The sequence below is a fragment of the Lotus japonicus genome, chromosome 3 (genome assembly GCF_012489685.1).
Source record: "Lotus japonicus ecotype B-129 chromosome 3, LjGifu_v1.2".
Taxonomy (NCBI): Eukaryota; Viridiplantae; Streptophyta; class Magnoliopsida; order Fabales; family Fabaceae; genus Lotus; species Lotus japonicus.
Window position 1 is genome coordinate 70331738 of NC_080043.1, and position 23013 is coordinate 70354750.

General features: G+C 37.1%; 4 protein-coding genes across 5 annotated transcripts; 2 read left to right on the top strand and 2 right to left on the bottom strand.

Moving 5' to 3' along the window:
* Positions 1 to 223: 223 nt before the first annotated feature.
* On the top strand, positions 224 to 4275 carry LOC130745573 (uncharacterized). The gene is made up of 2 exons (XM_057597900.1): positions 224 to 954; positions 3946 to 4275. The coding sequence occupies exons 1-2, from the start codon at positions 352 to 354 to the stop codon at positions 4075 to 4077; spliced, it is 735 nt and encodes a 244-aa protein (XP_057453883.1). The 5' UTR covers positions 224 to 351; the 3' UTR covers positions 4078 to 4275.
* Positions 4276 to 6138: 1863 nt separating this feature from the next.
* On the top strand, positions 6139 to 10224 carry LOC130745572 (SUN domain-containing protein 4-like). 2 transcript variants are annotated; one of them, XM_057597898.1, is made up of 5 exons: positions 6139 to 6404; positions 7074 to 7263; positions 8083 to 9362; positions 9463 to 9548; positions 9941 to 10224. In XM_057597898.1, the coding sequence occupies exons 2-5, from the start codon at positions 7104 to 7106 to the stop codon at positions 10185 to 10187; spliced, it is 1773 nt and encodes a 590-aa protein (XP_057453881.1). In that variant the 5' UTR covers positions 6139 to 6404; positions 7074 to 7103; the 3' UTR covers positions 10188 to 10224. The 2 variants fall into 2 exon arrangements, with proteins under 2 accessions (XP_057453881.1, XP_057453882.1); XM_057597899.1 differs by lacking the exon at positions 6139 to 6404 and adding an exon at positions 6412 to 6545.
* A 6817-nt stretch (positions 10225 to 17041) lies between these two features.
* LOC130744624 (uncharacterized) lies at positions 17042 to 18746 on the bottom strand. The gene is made up of 2 exons (XM_057596795.1): positions 17834 to 18746; positions 17042 to 17718 (listed from the first exon to the last, which is right to left on the bottom strand). Exons 1-2 carry the CDS (start codon positions 18744 to 18746, stop codon positions 17042 to 17044), a joined length of 1590 nt encoding a protein of 529 aa, XP_057452778.1.
* Positions 18747 to 19717: 971 nt separating this feature from the next.
* Positions 19718 to 22860, bottom strand: LOC130745575 ((-)-germacrene D synthase-like). Its single transcript, XM_057597901.1, has 7 exons — positions 22705 to 22860; positions 21926 to 22214; positions 21445 to 21817; positions 21138 to 21356; positions 20913 to 21051; positions 20516 to 20764; positions 19718 to 20402 (listed from the first exon to the last, which is right to left on the bottom strand). Exons 1-7 carry the CDS (start codon positions 22837 to 22839, stop codon positions 20115 to 20117), a joined length of 1692 nt encoding a protein of 563 aa, XP_057453884.1. The 5' UTR covers positions 22840 to 22860; the 3' UTR covers positions 19718 to 20114.
* Positions 22861 to 23013: the final 153 nt, after the last annotated feature.

Genomic DNA, 23013 nt, shown 5'->3' on the forward strand with positions numbered 1-23013 from the left:
TTCGGAGATAATGCTGTTCGAGCCGGAAACATTCACATCATAGTAGGGTCAACTCTGTCAGAGGAGGTTTTTCCATCTACAAAACTCGGACCTGAGACATTATTTTAAGGGAATCAAGCTTGTACCACTTAAAGCAACCACTCCACGGTCGGTCGGCAGTAATTTCCATCTCATCTCAACCGCTACCATTAATCCAAACATTACCCTAAAGAATATCAGTGTGCCTCCTTTGATGGTATTTGATAAAGTCCAGAGTTACACTTCACTTTACTTTCCTATTTGTGGTGTTTGCACCAGAGTTAGGGTTCCTCAATAGAATCTGATTTTGCTTCTTCCCTTTGCTTTGCATCAATGGATGAAAGAGGTGAAGGTGAAGGTGGTGAATGGGAATTGATCCACAACGATGACGATGAACCCGTTGTTTCCGATGCTACCAACCTCGCTCTCATCAGACCCGATCACTTCTCCATAGATTCCACTCCCAATTCCAATTCCAGTTGCAATTCCAATTCCTCTTCCGACGAGGTTGATCGCAACTTCGATGATTCCTTCGTCGCTAACCAGCTCTTCCCTAATCCCAATCCCCAACGCTGGACCCATGATTCCGATTCCGATAGCATCACCACCGACCCGGTGAAGGAAACGGAAGATTCTGCTTCTGCTGCTGCTGCTAGCAGTGAATCCGAAGAGGTTGAGGTTGGGGTTGGTTTCGATTCGAAGGTTGAAGGAGAGGAGGTGAAAGCGATAGAGAAAGAAGAGGATAGGAGAGTTGTGTGGTGGAGGGTTCCTTTTGAGGTTTTGAGATACTGGGTGAACCCTATTCCGCTTTCTCTGCCTCTCTGTTCTGTGGCTGCTGCTGCTGCGTTTCTGGGTCTGCTCTTCTTGGGAAGGAGGTTGTACAAAATGAAGCGCAAGACTCAAACAATGAAGCTCAACCTTGCTCTTGATGATAAGGTCATTTTCTTCGCTCTGTTCTTATTGCTTAATCATTTGAATATAGCTCTTTCTGTGAAATTCTTATTAGTGATTATAACAATTCTTGCTTAAGCATGAAAAGTAATTAGAAGCATAGAATTTTAGAACCCGTGTTGAAGTTATGACCATATTATTACCTTGAGCTTTTGACTAGTAGTTTTGTTTCTATAGATACCTTTACTTGTATTGCTTTGACCGGATCATGTTTTCTTTTATTTTTATTTTTGCTAATACGAATTGGTCACTGAGGGGATAAACTTGTTTCTAAATGGGGAATTTTGATAGGGTGAACTTGTTAACAAGTTGACACTTGCAGGGGTCAATCTGTATGGACATAATCTTTCTGGTACTCACTAGATATATGCAGATTTCATTGTCCACTTTTACAAGTTTATTAGATATGTAGCTCATAAATGTTTCACAACTCACCATGGCTAATAATACCCATAAGAAAAAAGAAAGGTTCACCAGCAAGTATACATGCATGCAAATTGGGAACTCTAGGCTCTTTTGTTCTGTATTTCATGTTATTGTGTTTTCTTCTGTATATAGGCAATTTTGAGTTAGAGTTATGTGACTTTCTTGTGTTAATTGCAGAACTTCAAAAATGAAACTTGATTATATTGAGATTTTGTTTTATATGATATGAAAGTTTCTATTTGATCTGTTGGTGTCCCGGCCCTTACTTCTGCTATTAAACCTATTTTTGGTGGTTCATTGGAGAACATAGTTTAGTATCAGTGTGCAGCATATGTCGTTCTTTGGCACACTTAGTTAGAAGTGCCTTGCAGGTACAATACCAGTTTGGGACGCAGCATTTTTTAAAATCTAAGGCATGGTTGCTATAGATATATACACACACACACACACACACACACATACATATATATATATATATATAGATAAGAAATTCAGTTTTATGTCATGAAACATGAAATATTGCACAAAATATAAGAAGACATCTTTTGGTGTGGACGAAGGAATCACATGACAGAACTACTTTAAACACTGAAACAGAGAGCAAACTGTGAACAGAGTGTCGCCTTATCAGAGAGCAAACTGAGAGGGTCGCACCTGTCCTTCACAATCAGGGAGCATGCAGAGAGGTGATTGCCAAATGGAAATGCTCATAGAATCACATAGAGAGTAGAACCATTGCGGCACCGCTCGATTGTGTGCCAAAGTGGAGGAGGAGGATGTAGGTGCCATCATGTGCAAGGATGAGAGGAAAGGAGATTGGTGGGGATGGTGTCACTGTCACATGCTCTTGGTGCGTAGGATCAGGATTAGTAGACAAACTAGTATAATTCTGAAAAGCCAAAAAGCTAATGAAGACACTGTTGTCTGGAGTCGAGCTGCACCAAAATTGTGCCCAGCTGCATACCGAAATCGTAAAAGGAGAAAAAGGTCATAAGTGGTATGTGAAAGTGTACATGTATCTTGTAAGCACCAGGTAGCTGAATTTCATTGATTTTCACTTACCTGTGCTTCCCAGGTTCACACCCCTAAGGGTATCTCTTTGCCTTCTACTTGTTAGAGGATACAGTATTACAGTTTATGTTTATGGCTTGGTGTTTAAGCTTTTCTTCATTTTAGAGTTTTTCTTACTTGTTGGATCTATAATATTTATGGCCACATGACACATGTGGAGAAGAACAATATAAGCCACTAAAAAGGTCATAGATCGTGGATTTTCAATAATAGCCTAGCAAATAAAGGTAAGGGAAGACAATACAAAATTCCAAGAGAAACCACTAAAAAGGTCATAGATTTTGGATTTTCAAAAAAATTAGTTTGGACAAAACACAATGGTGTCTTTCGTCCTGAAGCTGTTCCCTCCGTATTGGAAATGACCTTAGTTGCTGTTGTCGTATCTAGATTTTCTTTCTCCCCTATTTTGGAGGATACCTGATCATTCCCCAATCTTTACTTTTCCTAATTTTCTTATGATGTTATTACTTATTTAACAAATACTTCACATGTTGGTAGTTGATTTATTATTTATAGTATCTTGCCTTAGTAGTATCATATTTTCTTATATTGTCCTTTTATATCCTATCAACTCTGCTGCAATGAGGCAAAAATTATTTGCTTATATTAGAAACCTAAAAGGTTTTTAATGAATCACTGATTCAAGTGAACTGCAATATGGCCATTGCATTGTGTTTGAATATCTGTACTTGTATAAATTCTTTCTGGCTTCTGCTCTGCATATTGAGGGTCAATTTCTTTTGCGGTTTATTAAGTATGCAGACATGTTTAGTGTGGAGGCAATAATACTTTTTTTTTTCACTGCTTTGCATCAGTTAAAAAAAGCTTGTAGAGATCAATAAAATTCATAATATTTCTGCATACATGTGGGTTTATTAAAATATCATGGATGATTTGAAGAATAAAAAACTGAAGGGCAGTATTGAGTTGAAAATTTAACATTTTATATCAATTACTTTAATGTTTTTGTCCCAAACAATATTCTTAAATGATGGGTATCTAAATTGTGAGTTGGTATGTACTATAGTTTCTCATTTCTTCCAAGTATTATTTCAGTTGACATCTGACTCAAGACATTAGGTTGATAAACTGATGGTTAATATGTTTGAGATTCACTTTTTTCACAGCATGAGTAAATATATTGTCTGGTCCTTCAAGTAAAAGGCTTTTGTTTCTATTGCTGTTATTGATGAAATCTGTTGTCTGATAAATAATAAACCGGCACGTTTTTTAGTGTCTTTCTGGGATTTGTTCTGTTGTTGAGGACTTGTTTTGCATCATCCTCATCCACCTTGTTGTATATCATATTATTTTGTTTCTTGATAACTCAGTTAGTGGTAAGGGGTGATCAAGGAAAACTATTAGTCTAGTTATTAAAAGAAATTTAGAGACAAAGCTATATGACATTGAATTATCCATGTAGTGGGAAAACCTCACAGTTTCTCAATCTTCTGAGCTTTCACTTAACAATTTTTGCAGAAGGTATCTCAGCTCATGGTTCGTGTTGCACGTCTTAACGAGGCATTCTCAGTTGTAAGACGTGTTCCTGTAGTACGACCAACTCTGCCTGCTTCAACTGCAACACTGAGGCCTGTGATGAGTATGAGATGAAGGATCCGATACTTGATTGGAAATGGTGTGAAATGTAATAATGGTTGTAATATTATACAAATCCTTGTGTATGAAAACATGTATGTATTTATGTGTGTGGGTGTCGAATTTGTGAAGCGTTTTAGTAGCTTCTTGTATATGACATCATATCATATCATACCTACTGTTAATCTTGCCAATATTTATCTGCTGTGAAAATTATTTGTCCTTTCTGGGTAACACTGCAAAATTATTGTACAGGCTAGGGACGAAAATAGTTATTCTCTCAACATTATGCTTTATAGGCTTTGTTTGCCGACCTGTTAGTCTATTACATTCCCATTGAGATGCCGTGTAGAATGGCAAGATATGAAGATATTGTCATGAATCAATGTCATGAATTCAGTTTAATATTAAATTATTTAACTCCCAATTTCTCTTTGTCCTGGTTGATCTATATATATATATATATATATATATATATATATATATATATATATTCAGTTTACCTTGGACCATATCTTCTATCCGGCCTATCCTTCTCACCAATTCGTTTATGGATTTGTTGACACATGTCCTAACCATGAGAGGCATCATCACCTTTTCCTAATGCGAGCTAGTCAATTGATATTAATTGTTTTTTTACATGCAAATGTTAGTTGTTAATAATGTTAATAAATTAGTCATTCTCAGGGTTTGAACCTTTGACTCTTCACCCTCCCAATTCTTATATCTCCTAGCTCTTACTACTTGAGTTAACCTTCGGGACGTCAATTGATATTAAATGATTTGGCTTTTCAAAAAATAATGATGTTAAATTAAATGATTGAATATGTCGACCAAAATAAATGATTGAGTATAAAAAAATGAAGTTGACTTCTTTAAATGAAAACTAACTTTGGTTGGATATGAAGTGGATTCGACCAAATCATAGTGCATGAAACTGTTGTGTACTAGAGCTAGTATATTTTGTTTTGACCAACAAGCACTGGATCATATAGTATAAAACTATACCAGATAGAATATTACCAGTAGTGTGTTGCATGGATTTACTTATTTAAAACATTAATAATCAATAATTTTTATATTTTTGTAAATATTAAAGTAGTTTTAATATTTAAATAATAATTTATAACTTTAATGCTCACATGACCCCTTAAAAATGTCATGTGACTTTTCTAAAATGTCACATGACTTCATATTTTAATCTTGACCATTCATGATTAGATCTAACGGTTATGATTTATTCTTATTTTTTTTATAAGAACACCTTTCTCATAATACATGCTCTATAGTCTATATACATTATGAAATATATGTAAATTAATTTTTCGAATAATAAACATGTACATATATAAGATTTAATAATATTAAATTAAATATAATATAATTTAACATTTTCAATACATAATTGTAATGATTGATATATCTTTATATAAAAATTATTAATTTAGTTTCATTTTATTTCTTTGAATTTTCGCCTTAAATTCTATTAATTAACATTTCAACTAATTTTCATATTTAATATTTTACCTATATTAATGAAAAGTTTTTCTAATTAGTATGTAATAAGAATAATAAGATAAAGATTCATTGACAACGAATTAATATTTTCATTAATATAGTCAAAGTCAATTTTACTTATATATACATATATATATATATATATTAAAGAAAGAATTTTATCAACCATAATAATTCTAACTAAATTATTTGTGGTCCAAACAGAAAAATAAAAAGTTTGACCATTAGCATTAGTGTATTTCTTTAGAAATGGATTGACCGATTGAGTATCCTCTCACTTTGATATATGAAATTAATGTTCAAACCCCTCCTAATATTATTTCTTAATACACTGATTCAATATTCAAATACAACTATAAAAAAAAAAAGAATTCAATTACAAAACCACGTACATAGATTAGAACCTCTTGTAACCAAAGAAAAAGATTAGAACCTCTACATAAAGAAAAACATAGAATAGAGCCCATTTAATTAACATTAATGTATTCAAATGTCTTCCAAAAAAAATGTATTAAAATGAAAAGGTGAACAAGTATTTACCATTGAATTTCAATATTTCATCAACTTTCAGTTTCAGCAGCAGTAACGTTTTCCGTTGCCATAGAAAAGAAGAGAAGAGAAGCAATGAAGATTGTTTTTTGAATTTAAAAGCAGGTCGACAGGGGACAAGACAACCTGGATGCAATTTTCACGCGTCGTGTTGCTTCTTCCACAAACCCCATTGGCTTTATTCACTCATCTCCATGATTCCTCAATAGAGATCATCAACTTCATTCCCTGCTGCACTTCCCAACACTATAAATCATTGCTTTTCAATCCCAAAGGTGACAATTCAATGTTCCTCTTGAACTCTACTCTGTGTGATTTGTATTTTGGATCCCACGTTTGATTTTCTGTGTTTGAGCTTGAATTCTAGCTTGTTTTGATGACCCTTTGAGATTTCATGCCTTGTCTGCTCTTTACAGGTCTCTGCTTGATGACCCTTTTCAGTTTTCTACTATGGCAGTTTTTTTTTTTGGTAAACAGTGCTTGTTGTGTTGATTCAGTTTGATTTAGGATCATTTTTCTGTGTTGGGATTTTTGTTTTTTTGCTGATTGAGATGAACGTGTTGACAATTGACAATTTGTCATTATTGTTTCTGGTGGAAGGTTATTCTATTTCCTGTAAGTGGTATTCTTTGCTTTACTACTAAGATTTAATATCACCCCCTCAACTGGAAAATTGGCTGTCCCTTGGAGCTTTGCTTAGAATTGAACTTTTCCTCTTTCGTTGGTGGAAATGGGCTATTTGTGTTTCACTACATTCACTTTTCAGATTCATAAGCAACTTCAATTTTTTATATTGTTTTTTATATTCTTTGAACATGTCCTTGCATTGCTGTGATCCCACATAGACTTAATATCTGTAGCACTTTGCTGAAGTCAAAAGTTAATTGATACCATTTTACATCTTATGGAACTTTGAATGACGGGAAAAGATTGTGTGATTGCAGGGCTATTGCATTGAATTGGATTGATGAACAATGCAGAGATCGCGAAAAGCTCTTCAGGCAAGAAGAGCTATAGAGAAGGATACAAGTGGGAGAAACTATCTGTATAAAATTTCTCTGTCGTTGGTTTTCGTTTTGTGGGGCCTTGTCTTCCTCTTCAGCTTATGGATAAGTCGTGGCAATGGTTATGGAGGTAAGTGGTAACTTCTGTTTTCTGGTGGCTTTTTTTCTCTTTAAGATATTGAGGTATTCTGTGAATGAACTTCTCTACTGGCACTATTTTTGTTCATAGATTGCCATTATAAACAATGGTTTTGGTAGATGGCTACATGGCCTTGTTTTTTGATGGAGCTGTGAGTTTTTGCATTAGTTGGCCTATGTGTTCTTTGCAGGAATAGATCTTGTAAATTGTAGAGAATTCATTTCTCATCTTAGAATATTAGATACTGACCACCTTTATCCATGTATTTCCTATTAGAAGCAGTGTATCAGAAGCTTTATGATTCCAATGTATTTACTTTTTGGACTTTATGTTGTTCAAGAATTTCATTAGGCTATATCTATATGAATAAATAACATTATCACTAGAGTGAACAAATCTAAAAAATGTAGTAATTCAAAGAATGATTTCAACCAATATAAGATATCCAAATTCTTGATCTGATTTGAATATTGCACTTCAATTATGTAGTGAAAGGTAAAAGTCCAGAAGTAAGACTGCTGATTGCTCTAACCCACAATTCAGCCCTTTCTGTCTGAGGCCACTGCACGGTGTTATTGGTGATGCAACATTGTTATTGATGCTTTATTAGCTTAGTTTAAACGCATGCTGTGTTGTGCTGAAGTAAAAAGGAAAAAAAGAATGCTTGCTTATCATTCATGTTAGTATATATATTGTACACATTTATTTCGAGGAAAATTCACATTGCTATTTTACTTCATTCCTTTGTGTGAACAATGCTGATGTGGGTACCTTGTTCTTATTTACTCAACTTGTTGTCTTTATATGTAGATGCATCTGAAGACGTTCCAGTTCGCATATCAAATTGGAGCGAAAATGAGCACAGACAATGTAAAACCTCCAATTCTGATGATGAATATTTGACTAAAGAGATTAATGCCTGCATTCCTTCTGAGACATTCTGCCCTGATTGTGCCAGAACTGATAGTTTTATTGGCGACCCACTTTCCACGGGAGAAAGCATGAGTAATGTTGAACCTGATGATGAAGAAAATAACATTTCTCCTAATAGAAAGGAATATGACATTGAGAGATCAGAATCTGCCCTGAAACATGAAAATGATGTGCAAAAGTATGATCACTTGACTCAGGCAGTGCCTCTTGGTCTTGATGAATTCAAGAGCAGGGCAAGTCCGAAAATCAAGTCAGGCACTAGTCCCTCTGAAAGTGTAATACATAGAGTGGATCAGGGTGGTGCAGAATACAATTATGCATCAGAATCAAAGGGAGCTAAAGTTCTAGCTTCTAACAAAGAAGCTAAGGGTGCTTCTAACATCTTAAGCAAGAACAAAGATAAATATCTTCGAAATCCATGCTCTTCAGAAGATAAATTTGTCATCATAGAACTTTCAGAAGAAACCTTAGTAGATACAATAGGGATTGCAAATTTTGAGCACCATTCATCCAACTTAAAAGACTTTGAATTGCTTGGAAGTATGGCCTACCCAACAGATGCTTGGGTTTTTCTTGGGAATTTTACCGCCGCAAATGTGAAGCAAGCTCAAAGATTTGTTCTTCAGGAACCAAAATGGGTGAGATATCTGAAGCTGAATCTTCAAAGCCACTATGGATCAGAATTTTATTGCACACTGAGTATAGTTGAAGTTTATGGTGTGGATGTTGTTGAGAAGATGCTGGAGGATTTGATGTATAAAGATAATCGATTTGCAACTAAGGAAGGTAATGGTGACAAAGGGACTTCTGAGAGTGTTGATGTTCATCAAAACACTATCAATGGAATCACTTCTGACCCTGATTCAGAAACTGATTCTGAAAATGAGGAGATTGTAGATAGCAATGTTCCTGATCCGGTTGAAGAAATCCGTCAACAACCTGGCAGGATGCCCGGGGATACTGTCCTCAAGATTCTGATGCAGAAAGTTCAGAATCTAGACATAAATTTATCTGTTTTAGAGCAGTATATGGAAGTCTTAAATTCTAGATATGTCAATATTTTCAAATTGTACAGCAAAGATATAGGAGAGAAAGATTTACTTATAAGGATGATCAAAGAAGACATTAGGAGTTTCCTTCACCAGCAGGAAGTTATGGTATGTTAAGATTCTTTCTTTGTTAATCTTGGTAATATTTATCTGTGATATAAAACATCACTATAAACTTACTTTCTGAAATAATTGTTGGACCTTGTAGATGAAAGATGTTAGTGAACTTGATTCTTGGAAGTCTCATTTTTCTGTGCAATTTGATCATATACGCAGGGACAATGCTATGTTGAGGTGAGAGTTTACAAACTTTTCTTTGATTTTCCACTATAGCAGGCTAGTTCAGATTTAATAACCTAACTTAGGCTGTGTTTGGAAGATCTTATCTTTTATCATAAGCTCTTATGCAAGTATTTGGATAAGCTTATGAAAATATCTTATGACTTATAGGCTGTTTTGAGCTTTTTTTCAAAAGCTGCTTAGATTGTGTGCATTGTCTACTCTCGCTCTTGTGTTTAAGACATATTAGAGATACAATAGAAAAACCATCAATGTAAAAATTAATTTTGAGATGGCTTGGTTCATGTTCATGATAAATGCTATTAACTATTGACCTTTTTTTTGCATTTGACATTATTTGTTTGAGATCTCACTGATCTGTATTTTAATTTTTTTTAATAATGCAGGAATGAGGTTGAAAAGGTCCTGGAAAATCAAGTATCCTTGGAAGATAAGGGCGTGGTTGTGTTTCTTGTGTGTGTTATTTTTTCATTGATTGCTATATTACGGCTATCTCTGGATATGATTATAAGCATCTATAGAGTACTCAGTTTTAACAAAACAATTCACTCCAGGAAATTTTACCAAGATAGTTCATCCTGGTTTCTCCTATTGCTGAGTTGTAGCATTATTATTTTCATATTAACTTCATAATAATCCAGTTTTTCCAAAGAGATGTTATTATCTTCAACAAGATTCTGGTAATTGTGTTGGTTTCAACTTTTATAGATCCTAAAACTTTTTTCGAAGTTCAATCAGTGCATGTTTGATGAACATTTTTTTAATCACTTTGTAAGTTAAAATAAAAAATGAAATATTTTCACTCGACTCTGGTTTTCTTTCCAGACTTAATCTTATCTTATAGAATGAACCGATTGATTGATGAAGTGAAATGTAGATGCAAAGCTTATATACATCATATTGATCAAGACATTAACTAGCTAATGGTTAATTATGTCTCTAACTAATTGAATAACTAACTATATTAACTATTATAATTACATATATAAATGTTCAAAGCCTCATATGATGATCGAGAAATAGTGGATTGCTTCTTAATCTCTGAGAAATTAAGGAATCATATCATTGACATGCATAAAAAGGTACGACTTATCTTCACTTTTTGAACCCGGGGCCAAAGTTCTTCATGGCCCATGCATCATAGTCCCATAGCGGGATAGCCCCACATCAATGTTTGGGTAGTGTAACTAGTACTCTAGTAGAGTGGTGGTGGTGATCTTCAAGCATTGGCTCATGAGCTTTTGCATAGACTTGAATGTGCTCCAGTTGCATGCTCAAATGCCTCCTCATCTCACTCGCTTTCCAAATGACCAATATTGATTTCATCAACTGCTCTTTTCATTCGGTTGATATATGAAATTATTATTGGGAAGATATATTAAATTTTCAAATTTTCATTCGGTCTTTTTTCTGTCTTTGTAACGAGTTTTGAATTTAGTCCCTACCCGGAAAATATTAAGTGATATCTGCCTAACATTTCATGCGTTTTGGTATTAGTCATTGCCGAAGGGCGGAGCTCCAACAAACATGCTTAGTGGCAGGCTAGAGCTGACGTGGTATTATCCACGTCATTTTTAATTAAATTATAATTTCCGGTTGGTAGCTTTTAGTCACTACCTGCTGCTCTAGTCATCATGTTTTTTTTTTTGAAAAACCAAAACTCATTAATGTGAAACTGATGAACCAAAGAGACTACTAAAAGCGTCTAGAAATATGACAATAAAGGCTTACAAAAAGGTATTTGCAGGATTCGAAGATTTCTGGAGTAGAGGGATATGGCCTAAAGGTAGCAATGCTTCATTCATTGCATTAATCCCTAAGGTAGATTCTCCGATGGGTTTGAATGATTTTCGGCCAATCTCATTGATCGGGTGTATGTATAAAGTTGTTTCTAAACTCTTGTCATTGAGGTTGAAGAGGGTGCTGCCCAAGGTTATCCATGATACACAGTCTGCATTTCTTGCGGGACGAAATATGCTTGACAGTGTGCTTGTGCTGACCGAAGTGCTAGAAGCAGCAAAAAAGGCTAAGATCCCAACCATAGCTTTTAAAGTAGACTATGAAAAAGCCTACGATTCTGTGAGTTGGGAGTTCCTTGAATACATGATGGTTAGATTGAATTTTTGCCGGAAGTGGATTGACTGGATTATGAATTGCTTGAGATCAGCTTCAGTATCAGTTTTGATTAATGGGAGCCCTTGTGAGGAGTTCAGAATGAAGAGAGGGTTGCGCCAGGGAGACCCTCTTGCTCCGTTCCTCTTTTTAATTGTTGCAGAGGGCCTGAGTGCATTGTTCCACAGAGCTGTGACATTGGGTAAATTCAAGGGATTTAATTTTGGCGAGGACTCTGGTGTAGAGGTGTCAATCCTCCAATTTGCAGATGATACAATTTTCCTGGGAGAGGCCTCAGCCCAAAATGTGTTAACCATGAAGTGTGTGTTGCGATGCTTTGAGTTAGCATCTGGCCTCAAGGTAAATTTCCATAAAAGCAGATTAGCAGGGATATCAGTTGATAATGATAGCCTTGGAAGGTTTGCGGCTGTGCTTTACTGTAAAACTATGAGTCTCCCATTCACATATTTGGGCATCCCTGTAGGAGGAAAGGCTAGAAGCCTGGCTTTGTGGGAACCTGTAATTAATAAAATGAAGAAGAGGCTTTCTTCTTGGAAACAAAAGCACATCTCGTTTGGGGGACGTTTATGTCTTATCCAAAGCGTTCTATCTGCGCTACCATTATTTTTCCTATCCTTTTTTAAGCTGCCAGAAGGAGTGCTCAAGGTCTGCAATAAAATTATGCGGAAATTTCTATGGGGAGGAGCGGAATTGGAGACAAAAATTTCATGGATAAAATGGTCAGTGGTTTGTACCCCTAAAGATAAGGGTGGATTGGGTGTGAAGAATTTGTGGCTGTTCAATGTGGCGCTCCTTGGCAAATGGAAATGGAGATTCTTACACGAACAAAGTAGTCTATGGTGTAAGGTGATCAGAGCACGTAAAGGTAAGTTTGGTGTTTCTTCTTGGTGGCGTGATATTAATTCAATCTGTAGTTTGGAAGGGTGGAATTGGTTCGATTCTGGTTTACAAAAACAGTTTCGCTCTGGGGATGCTACAAAATTTTGGTCTGAACATTGGTGTGGGGATGGATATTTAGAGCTGCAATTCCATCGGCTCTATAACCTCTCTAATCAGAAACATAACACTGTCAAGGATATGGGAAGCTGGGAAAATGGCGTTTGGTCATGGAACTTCAAATGGAGAAGGAGACTTTGTGGTAGGGAGGTGGTTTGGCTAGAGGATTTGTTGGGGGTGGTACAGCAGATGCAGGTTGTGGAAAATGTGGGTGATAAGTGGATTTGGAGGCATGAAGGCGAGGGAGCTTACACTGTTAATTCATCTTACTGTTTTTTGCAGGAACATGCTAATGTTGAGGGTGATCCAGCGTTCCAATTGCTTTGGTCTGTGCCTGCTCCTTCTAATCCAAAAGCGTTGGCCTGGCGAGTGCTATGGGATAGGGTGCAAACGAGAGACAACTTGCGCAAGCGTGGAGTAATTGGCGGCGGCGTGGCATCTTTGTGCCCATTGTGTGAGTTTGAGGTTGAGACAAGCTCTCACTTGTTCTTCTTATGCCCTGCAACTGTGCAAATTTGGTATGCTTGTTTTGGCTGGCTAGGCATCTCCACAGCGTTGGTTCCTTCGTCTCGGCTGCATATCATCCAATTTCCATCAATTGGGAGAAGCAAAGCTCAACACGAGGGTGAGGTAGTGATCTGGCTGGCAATTATATGGTCTGTGTGGCTGTACAGGAATAAAGTGATCTTTCAAGGAGGTATATTTGAATGGGAGCAGGTTTTCGAAATGGCTCAGTTGCGGGCTTGGCAATGGCTGAGTGCAAGAGCTGCAGATTTCTCCTATTCTTGGTATGAGTGGAAATTGAACCCAACCTCATGCCTGTTATCTTTATAATTGTTCTGCACTGGATGAAGGGGATATTGGTTGGTTGCTGGTATCAAAGGACATTAATTGGATACATGTAGGTTTGCAATACGTATTAGGGAGTGTGGAATTTAGTGGCAAAGGATGCGAGGAATTAGCTTTTTCACTTGGGATCGTGGCTGGTGACATTTGCAGAAGAAGCTGGAGCCATTTTGATGTTATTCCATGGGTGTAATCTGTAATGAGAGCAGCCACTTATTAGCTGCAATTTTGTCAAGTATTCCATGGGATTTTGCAGGTGTATAGAAATTCTGTACTCTTTTTCCTTAACCGGGTTTTCCCAAGGGGGTTTTTCATGGTAAGGTTTTAACGAGGCACAATTTCTATACTCGTCCCTTAGGAAGGGGTGGGCTTGAGGTGGGGTACTTTGTTAGTAGGTGTCTTTCTGGTGATCGTTTTGTATCAGCTTTTACATTTAGCGTCTTTGTTTTTTTTGTCTCTTTCCTTCCCTCTCTTTATTGTATTGGGTTGAAGTACCCCTTGTACTTCTTTCAATATAATCTCATTGGCTTATCAAAAAAAAAAAAAAAGGAAACACCAATGTAAATTGGGGGAACTACAAAATGTGCCTGAAAGAGGGTTTGAGAAATACCCCAAACTCCTTCTCCCCAATTTTAAGAACTCAAAAAGCTTCTCCCTACCCTTCCCTCTTAAAAAATAAGCTTCTCCATGGTGGTTATTGAAGCTTCATATCTTCTAGACACTATAACAAGAATGTTTTCTAAGATTCTTCAATCATCAATCTTATTGCCAATAATACTTGCCATGTTAAAAAATAATAATACAGAGCAATTTATTTGAGTGTTCTTTTCTTTGACTGTCTCCTCTCTTCTCTTATTTTTTGTAAATTAAATTCCCTTATTAGATTCGGTACTTTCATGCCTTGTTCCTTTTAACTTCCATATATACTTCCTTAAGATAATCTTTAATCTCTTTTGTTGTTTTGAAAGTCATGACCCTTGAGAAAATTGTTGTTTGATAGGAGAATGTCTTCATAGTTCTCTTCCACGACTTCTCATAGATCTAATACAAAGGCTCCAAATAAGTTTCTACTTTGACTTACCCAGGAAAATGGGGGGAGAAATACGAGAGAAACTGGATTCAGCTTCCATTCTTACACACAGATCACTCAAGAAAAAGACAGCATCAAATTGTTGGTTATAAAATTGAAAAAAAATTTGGATATAATTAAGGAGTCTAAAATCTAAATGAGGAAGAAAAAATGGAGTGTAGAGAGTAGAAATATACAATTGCAACAGAGGAATTCTAAATCTTATTAATTTGCAATATGCTAAAGTGCAAGCCGAAGAAAAACCAGTAAAATAGAAAGGGAGTTATTGAAAATGTTTAACTGAATTTCATTGATTGTAAAACTGAAGAGTACAATTGAAGATCTCTCTATTTATAGAGAGTTACAAGCTTGCATAAGAAGCTAACTAATTCTGTTATGCCAGCTCAGCTTTGATAGCTAAGCTTAACAGCTAAGATAACTAACTTGACAGCTAAGCTAATTACTAGAGTAACTAACTCCATAACAGAAACTATATCTGACTATATATTATATTCTAATATGCAGTCAATGGCACTGGAGTATGTAAAGAACAAGGCTTAATATGCAGGTCATGATGAATAGTGCCCTTTAGATACCTAAGTATCCTTTTGACAGCCTTCCAATGGTCTTGTAGAGGCTGACTGAGAAACTGGCAAACCTTATTGACAGCAAAACTAATTTCAAGTCTGGTGAGAGTTGCATATTGTAAAGCCCCCACAATGGACCTGTAGAGGGTAAGATCTCCAAAGTAGTCTCCCCCATGTTTGCTCAATTTGGAACCACCAACCATAGGTGTAGAAATTCCTTTAGCCTCAGCCATGACAGCCCTCTCAAGGAGATCACCTATATATTTGGACTGAGTTAAGAGGAGTGATCTATCTTGCAAGTGGTGTACTTGAACACTTAGAAAATAGTCCAACTGACCCAACTGCTTCAAAGCAAACTCTGAATTAAGTTTCTGAGCTACCTCTTGAATAAAAGGCAAGAAATTTTCTGTGATGATTATGTCATCCACATATACAAGAATATAGATCACATTGGACTTGTTGTGAAAGGTAAACAAGGAAGGATCACAACAACTAGCCTTTAACCCATACTTAACCAAAGCTTCCTTCAATCTATCAAACCAAGCTCGAGGAGCCTGCTTGAGTCCATATAAAGCTTTATTAAGTTTGCACACAAGGGACTTGTCTGAATTCTGAAAACCAGTGGGTTGTTGCATGTAAACCTCTTCTTGCAAAGCACCATGAAGAAAGACATTGTTCACATCTAGCTGATGTATATGCCACTGTTTGGAGATAGCCAAACTAAGAATCAACCTAATAGTGATTGGTTTTACCACAGGGGAAAAGGTTTCAGCATAATCAAACCTCTTTACTTGATGATATCCTTTAGCCACAGGGCGAGCTTTGTATCTATTGACTGATCCATCAGGATTTTCCTTAATCCTAAACACCCATTAACACCCTATAGGATGTCTCCCCTTTGGAAGAGAAACCAAAGTCCAAGTATTGTTGGCCATGAGTGCTTCATACTCTGATTTCATTGATGCTAGCCACTTAGGATCCTTTAAAGCATTCCTTGTAGTTGTAGGCTCAGTTTGTGCAAGTAATAGAGTGGGAAAAAGTCTTGGCATAACAATACCAGACTTAGACCTAGTCTGCATTGGATGAGCATTAATTACTGGAGGTACAGAAGAGGAATTTGATGCTGGAGGATAAGCATTAGGTGTGACTGCAGCAGATTCTAAAACAGGAGACTGAGGAACTGAAGAACCTTCATGCTCAAGAGAAGAACCAGTAGCTGCAACTGCTTCTACAGTAGCATCTTGTATAGGATAAGAAGAACCAGTAGCTGCAGGAGATGCAGGAGCTGCTGCAAAGAGGGGTTGCTGCTCAAGAGGAACTGAAGCAATAACAGGAATAGTAGAAGAGATTCCGGAACAGCTAGACATTACAGCATCAGAACTAAACAAAGTTGAATATGGAAATTTAAACTCATTAAACCTCACATCTTTGGAGATGTAGATTTTGCCATCACTAGATAGACACTTGTAATCTTGGTGAGAGGAAGAATAGCCAAGAAAAACACACTCTCTAGACCTGAAGGACAACTTAGATGAATTGTAAGGTCTGAGATCAGGATAACATGCACTTCCAAACACCCTGAGGATACTATAATCTGCTGGAACTGTGAACAGTTTGTGATAAGGACTAATGTTATCAAGAACTGGAGTAGGAAGCCTATTTATGAGAAAAACAGCAGTAAGAAAAGCATGGTCCCAATAAGAATTAGGCATGTTAGCATAGGCCAAGAGAGATAAACCAGTTTTAACTATATGGCGATGTTTCCTTTCAACACTACCATTTTGATGATGTGTGTGAGGACAAGTCAGTCTATGGTCTATACCTAGCTTAGTAAAATAAGGAACTAGAGATTTGAATTATGTGCCACCATCAGTTTGAACTGATTTTATTTTAAGACCAAATTTCAATTCAGCCATTGCTTGAAATTGAAGAAACACATAACAGGTATCAGATTTTCTCTTAATAGGATAAATCCAGGTGAACCTAGAGAAGGCATCAACACAAGTAAGAAAATAAAAATAACCAGCAGAAGATTCAATGGAAGCAGGACCCCATAAATCTGCAAATATTAATTCTAAGGGAGAAGTATAAACTGTAGTAGAAGAAGAGGAAGGTAATCTATGAGACTTAGCAACACAACAAGCTTGACAAACTGAAAACTTTGATTTACGCGGTATTGGTATTTTACATATGGAAAGCGCAGATTGCAGAGCCTCATGATGAGGATGCCCTAGTCTAGAATGCCACAATTCATATGATGTGTGGCTAGGTACATTAGGTACATTATTTAAAGTAGAGACTGTAGAATTAACATCAGCAGGAGAAGACTTGGTCACTGAAAAGGTAGAGGGAACAGAAGCAGAAGAAAGTCCCTTGAGGAAAGGTTGAGGAGTGCATGCCATCAAAGGTGTATAAGCCATCTTGACCAAGAGAGCCACGAAGGAGAGTCCTAGAATTGTCCTGAGATTTAACAGTGCAATGGTAAGGATGAAACTCAAAGAAAACACCATTATCCCTGGCAAATTTACTAACACTGACAAGATTTTTAGTAATATTAGGAACTAACAAAAGATTGTGAAGTTTCAGAGTGGTGTGTGTGTGTAATGGAGAGGAAAAAGAGGCTGAACCAATAGACTTTATAGGCAAACCTTGTCCATTACCCATGAATACTTGATCATTGCCAGTAACTGACATGCTATCTGAAAGAACTGAGGCATCATGTGTAACATGATGTGTAGCTCCTGAGTCAGGGAACCAACTGCCAAGAGTGGAAGGGGCAGATGCTACCATAGCCTGTGGTGCAGAAGCAAGCATAGCCTGAGGTGCACGAGGATGCTGTGCTGGAGCTCGAGGAAATAAACCAAATCCAAAACCAGAAGGTACAGGAGCAGTGTAACCATAGCCAGGAGAAGCAAACATAGTACCTTGTTGAAAAGGAAGACCAGTACCATAGCTGGATCCAGCAAAAGGCACACCAAACTGTGCAGGAGAACCAAAAGGATGGAATCCATGAAAAGGCGTGTAACCAAACTGTGGAAACAAGCCAAGAAGAGAGGAAACATCAGCTTGTGATGTCATTGTAGGTTGACTATGAGAACCAGAGGAAGAAGAATTTCCTCGATGATAGCAAATGCTAGCATCATGACCAAATTTGTGACAAATCTGGCATTGAACAGAGCTACGACCACCACGATTTGATCTGCCACCACGTCCACCAGAATTGTTGTAGCCACCGCGATCACCATAGCCGCGAGAATCGCCAGATCTACTGCGATCATCAGATGCTGATGAGGAGTCAACGTTGCTCGAAGCATAGTTGACTTCAGCGCTCACCTGTAACGGAGGCGCGACGGTCGCCGAAGACGGTGCAGTAGGTGTCGCCGGAGATGGAGAAACCACCGGCGACGGCGGTGGTGCAGTCGCATGAGCAAGGAGCGCCGCCGGTGCAGAAGCTTGAAGTTGAAGTGCGCGCAAGCGATCCAAAAGCGCTTCATGCGCGATGATCATCGCCTCAACATGCGAGATCGAACACTGCTCACTACGATTGTAAACAATCGTCATCAGAGGACTATAGTCATCAGGAAGACCATCGAAGATCGCTTCCAGATGTTCACGATAAGAGATCGGATCACCAATCGTGATCAGTGCGTTCACGATCGACTTCACACGCTTGAGAAAATCCGAAGCGCTCTTCGATCCTTTGGTGATGGTTCGAAGCTCAGATCGCAGTTGTGTAGATTGCGCAAGTGACTGAGAGAACTTATGTCAAACAATATGTGGAAGGCTCTGATACCATTGATAAGAACCTTGGCATAACCACACCACAAAAGCTAGCTGTTGTAGTTGGAGAGCCCAAGGCCTTATAAACCCCACATCAGAATCCCATACTTCCAATGTGGGACTCAAGTCCCATACCTTGCAATGGGGTCCTAACATCCCACCACGCTCCGCAGCCCCGGCGCCCACGCGGGCTGGCTGTGCACTAGCCCCTTGACTAGTCCCGAGCGAACACTGCAATGCCTGCGTCACCACCCGCGCCGCTCGTTTGCAGCTCAGAGACATGGTGGAAGGCTACAACTTGCCAAACCTCCCATGCGTACTTGCAATTCACGACGGTGGGAAGCACAGAAGGCGATAAAGAAGAAAGAAGCCATGTAAACAAAGCAGAATCCTGTTGCTCCCAGAGTTGATACGCAGGATTCTCAACAGCATTGACACGATCCTGTTCACTGAGAAAACGCAGTGGAATCTCTGGCTCTACAAGAAAATTCTGCAAGCGATGTGTCCTGACAATTCCTTCAACATGTTGCTTCCATGAGAGGAAATTGGAGTCATCAAGTTTCAGTGTGAGCTTGTGAACTAGTGTAGATGCACTCGATTGTGACAGAGCCACTGAAACTGGTGCTGGAGTAGGTATAGAAGTTGCAGGAGCAGAAGCTTCATCAGCCATGGTGATGAAGAAGAAGAAGAAAACCTAAGAAAAATCTGAGAGAGAAAGGCCTCAAGGACCGTACCCTGCTCTTGATACCATATTGAAAATATTTAACTAAATTTCATTGATTGTAAAACTGAAGAGTACAATTGAAGATCTCTCTATTTATAGAGAGTTACAAGCTTGCATAAGAAGCTAACTAATTCTGTTATGCCAGCTCAGCTTTGACAGCTAAGCTTAACAGCTAAGATAACTAACTTGACAGCTAAGCTAATTACTAGAGTAACTAACTCCATAACAGAAACCATATCTAACTATATATTATACTCTAATAGGAGCCGTTCTCCCTGATTGGAGGCACTAACTCCTTATTTCCATGATTTCAGCCACTAACAATATAATTGAAACATTACATCTTAAAAAGATAAATTGAAATTACTCAATCCACAAGACTTAGTTGCAGTCCTAAAGCATGCACATAATTACTAGCCCCATTCTCATATTGGATTAAGGAGAAGAGCTTCAATAATTTTCTTTGTTGATTCTCCAGAGTGAGTGTAACCATCTGAATCTTTGTAAAGAACATCAATTACACGTGACAAGTTGAGAACACGCATAAGTAGAGGCTTTGGAACTTCAGTAGGGTCAAGGAGTTCCTCATTGATATCCTTCCAAGCATTTGTCACTTGTAGTGAAAGCTCCTTAATGGCATCTTCTTTTGAGACACCATGTTGTTTCATGTAGCACTCAATAGCAGAGGCCACATGCCCTCTCTTCTGCTCCAACTAATCAAAATAATGGGATCGAAGAAACTATATATCAAACACATATACATATATTTTTAATTAGAATATTAATAAATAAAATAAGGAAATTGATATTATATCTGCTTGAATACCTCATTGGAAACAATATCATCCATGAGTCTGCAAATAATTGTTGATGCATTAACAATTTTAGGGTCATTGGTTACCCATTGGAAGACCTGTTTTGTAGCAATAGATCCCATCCCAACGAAGGATGTTGTAGCAATCATACGGTAAGCGGAAGTTACCTTTGCAACTCCCATATACTCTTCCATTGTTGGTGTATAATTGCTATTGAACCATTTCGCTTCAGCATAGTAGGCTTGGACCACCCTTTTCATCTGGTACACAAACCAAATAATTTACAAGAAGAAGTTAAAGTTAGATATACCATATTTCTACATTTCCTACCTAACTTCTAGTTCGATCTTGTCCATATGAAAAAAAACAAAAAAACACACTTGGAAACTAGAAGAGTCAAGGTTTTACTTCATTTTTCGCATAGATTACACTAAACTCTCTTCCTTCTTTGGACATCTCCTGCTCCATTTCTTCATAAACATCCAGGAGGGCTTTGTAGCAAAACTTCATGTATTCTGGTAGGAAATCCATGCAACTTATATCCCACCTAAAATTTCCATATATTGACTTAAAGGTCATATAAGGATAAGGTAGAATATCCCGAAAATGTTAGGATTAACATAAACATCAAACCTTTCGATAGCTTCCGTGAAAAGTTGTAACTCTTCCATTGTACCAAAAACATCATATATGTCATCAATTGCTGAAGTCAGAGAAAGCATCTTGGTCATTAGCCTTCTAGCGAACGAGTACTTGGGCTCGAAATACACTCCCAATATCCAGAAGTAAATTTCTATTATCCTATTGCGGGCAAAGGGCAATTTGGTTGCAAAATCCAAACCTTTCCACCACCTAATTTGTCAAGCAATACAAATAACTAGGCATAAGACTTATGCTTTGTTAAAATTATTATTAAATATTGTGTCGTTGAAAAACTTACTTTGATATAACCCCAACTTCCTTCTGATGTAGTTTTTGGAGCTTGTTAAAATCCAATTTGGCAAATAATAGTAGAGTTGCATCATGGGAAGGGTCTTCCTTATACGTCGAAATGTAATGCGCTGCCACTAGCCTAGGCAAGTTCTTGTGAAATGGACGCTTTAAGCTATAACTCACTTTTGTGACAAGAGAGGGACTCAATTTGGTTGTGATGAACTCAAGGTTTGAGGAAGTGAAAGCAAGAGCTTCATCTAATATCTCTTCCCCATGAATCTTGAGATGTGAAGCTTCGTACAAGCTAAGCATTCCCTCAACGTCAGTAACAAGTGTTTCACTGAAGTTCCCTTGCTCATTCTTGAACTTCTTAAACACATCTGAGATTTATTCACCAACCACAAGATATATATAAGATCTTAATTTGTTTTCTCTTTTTTTGTTTGTTATGAAAACTTGAAATTTAATCATAGGTAAGTTGGGCCTACCGGGTGAAATATGATATCCTTGTTGTCTCAGCAACCTAAAGACAAGAGCAAGAGCATGTAGGTCTTCATCGAGAGTTATTTTACCATTTTCAACATAGTTATTGTGAATATGTTGCAATACTTCTCCTATCTCATTCTCAAAATGATGGCATAATCCCAGTCGTTGAATTGAATCAATCAAGTTAGATTCTCTCAAGGGTTTTATAGCCTTTTCATTCACAAACACTAGCATCTTTCTCACTTCTTCTTTTAGTACTATAATTTTGTTCGTGATAGTTTCATCGACTTCCTGCAAATGTTAAAACTCAAATGATGATAGTAATAAGAGTAAAATTTTATGCAAAATAGTATTCTTAATTATTAATTATGTGTGAATTATAAATAAATGTTATTAACGACAAGAATATATATTATTTACTCATTATATGAATAAGAAAAAAATGTCATGTGACCTACTAAAACATGAGTATGTCTGCAGTTTTTTTTCTTTTATCTTTTGTGGCTGGTTAGTATTTTTCTTTTTTCTTTTTCTGTTTTGGGTTGAAGTACCTCTCATACTTCCTTTCAATACAATCATGGCTTATCTAAAAAAAAAAAAAAAACTAAAACATGACTTATAATCTATATAAATCTATTACTAAATTTTAGTGTGTTCTCGACAAAATTTTCACCGTTCCATGCAAAAGTTAAGAACCAAATGTTTAACAACAAAACACATACACGTATGACGTATTTTATATGCAAAGCTTAATAAAAACAATTTAAGAGACACTAATTACCGTAGGCTCCTCAATATATTGAATAAAACGATCTCCCCAAATGCTGGGATGATAATTTGCTGAACGCCGAGAGAAATCAGAAGATGAATTAAGAGTTGGAGTAACCAGTGATATTGCTGCTGCTGAAACAGACATAATCGTTCTTGTTAAATTAAGAATCAACTTTGTTTTCAAGGAATACACTAAGAATTCAAAGTTTCAACTAATAATCGCGTTCAGTTGTTGTGAGTGGTGAAGAACGTAACTTGATGCGTGCATTTATAGGAGATTACAAACTCAAAAAGAATATGTACGTACCTTGGATGCATA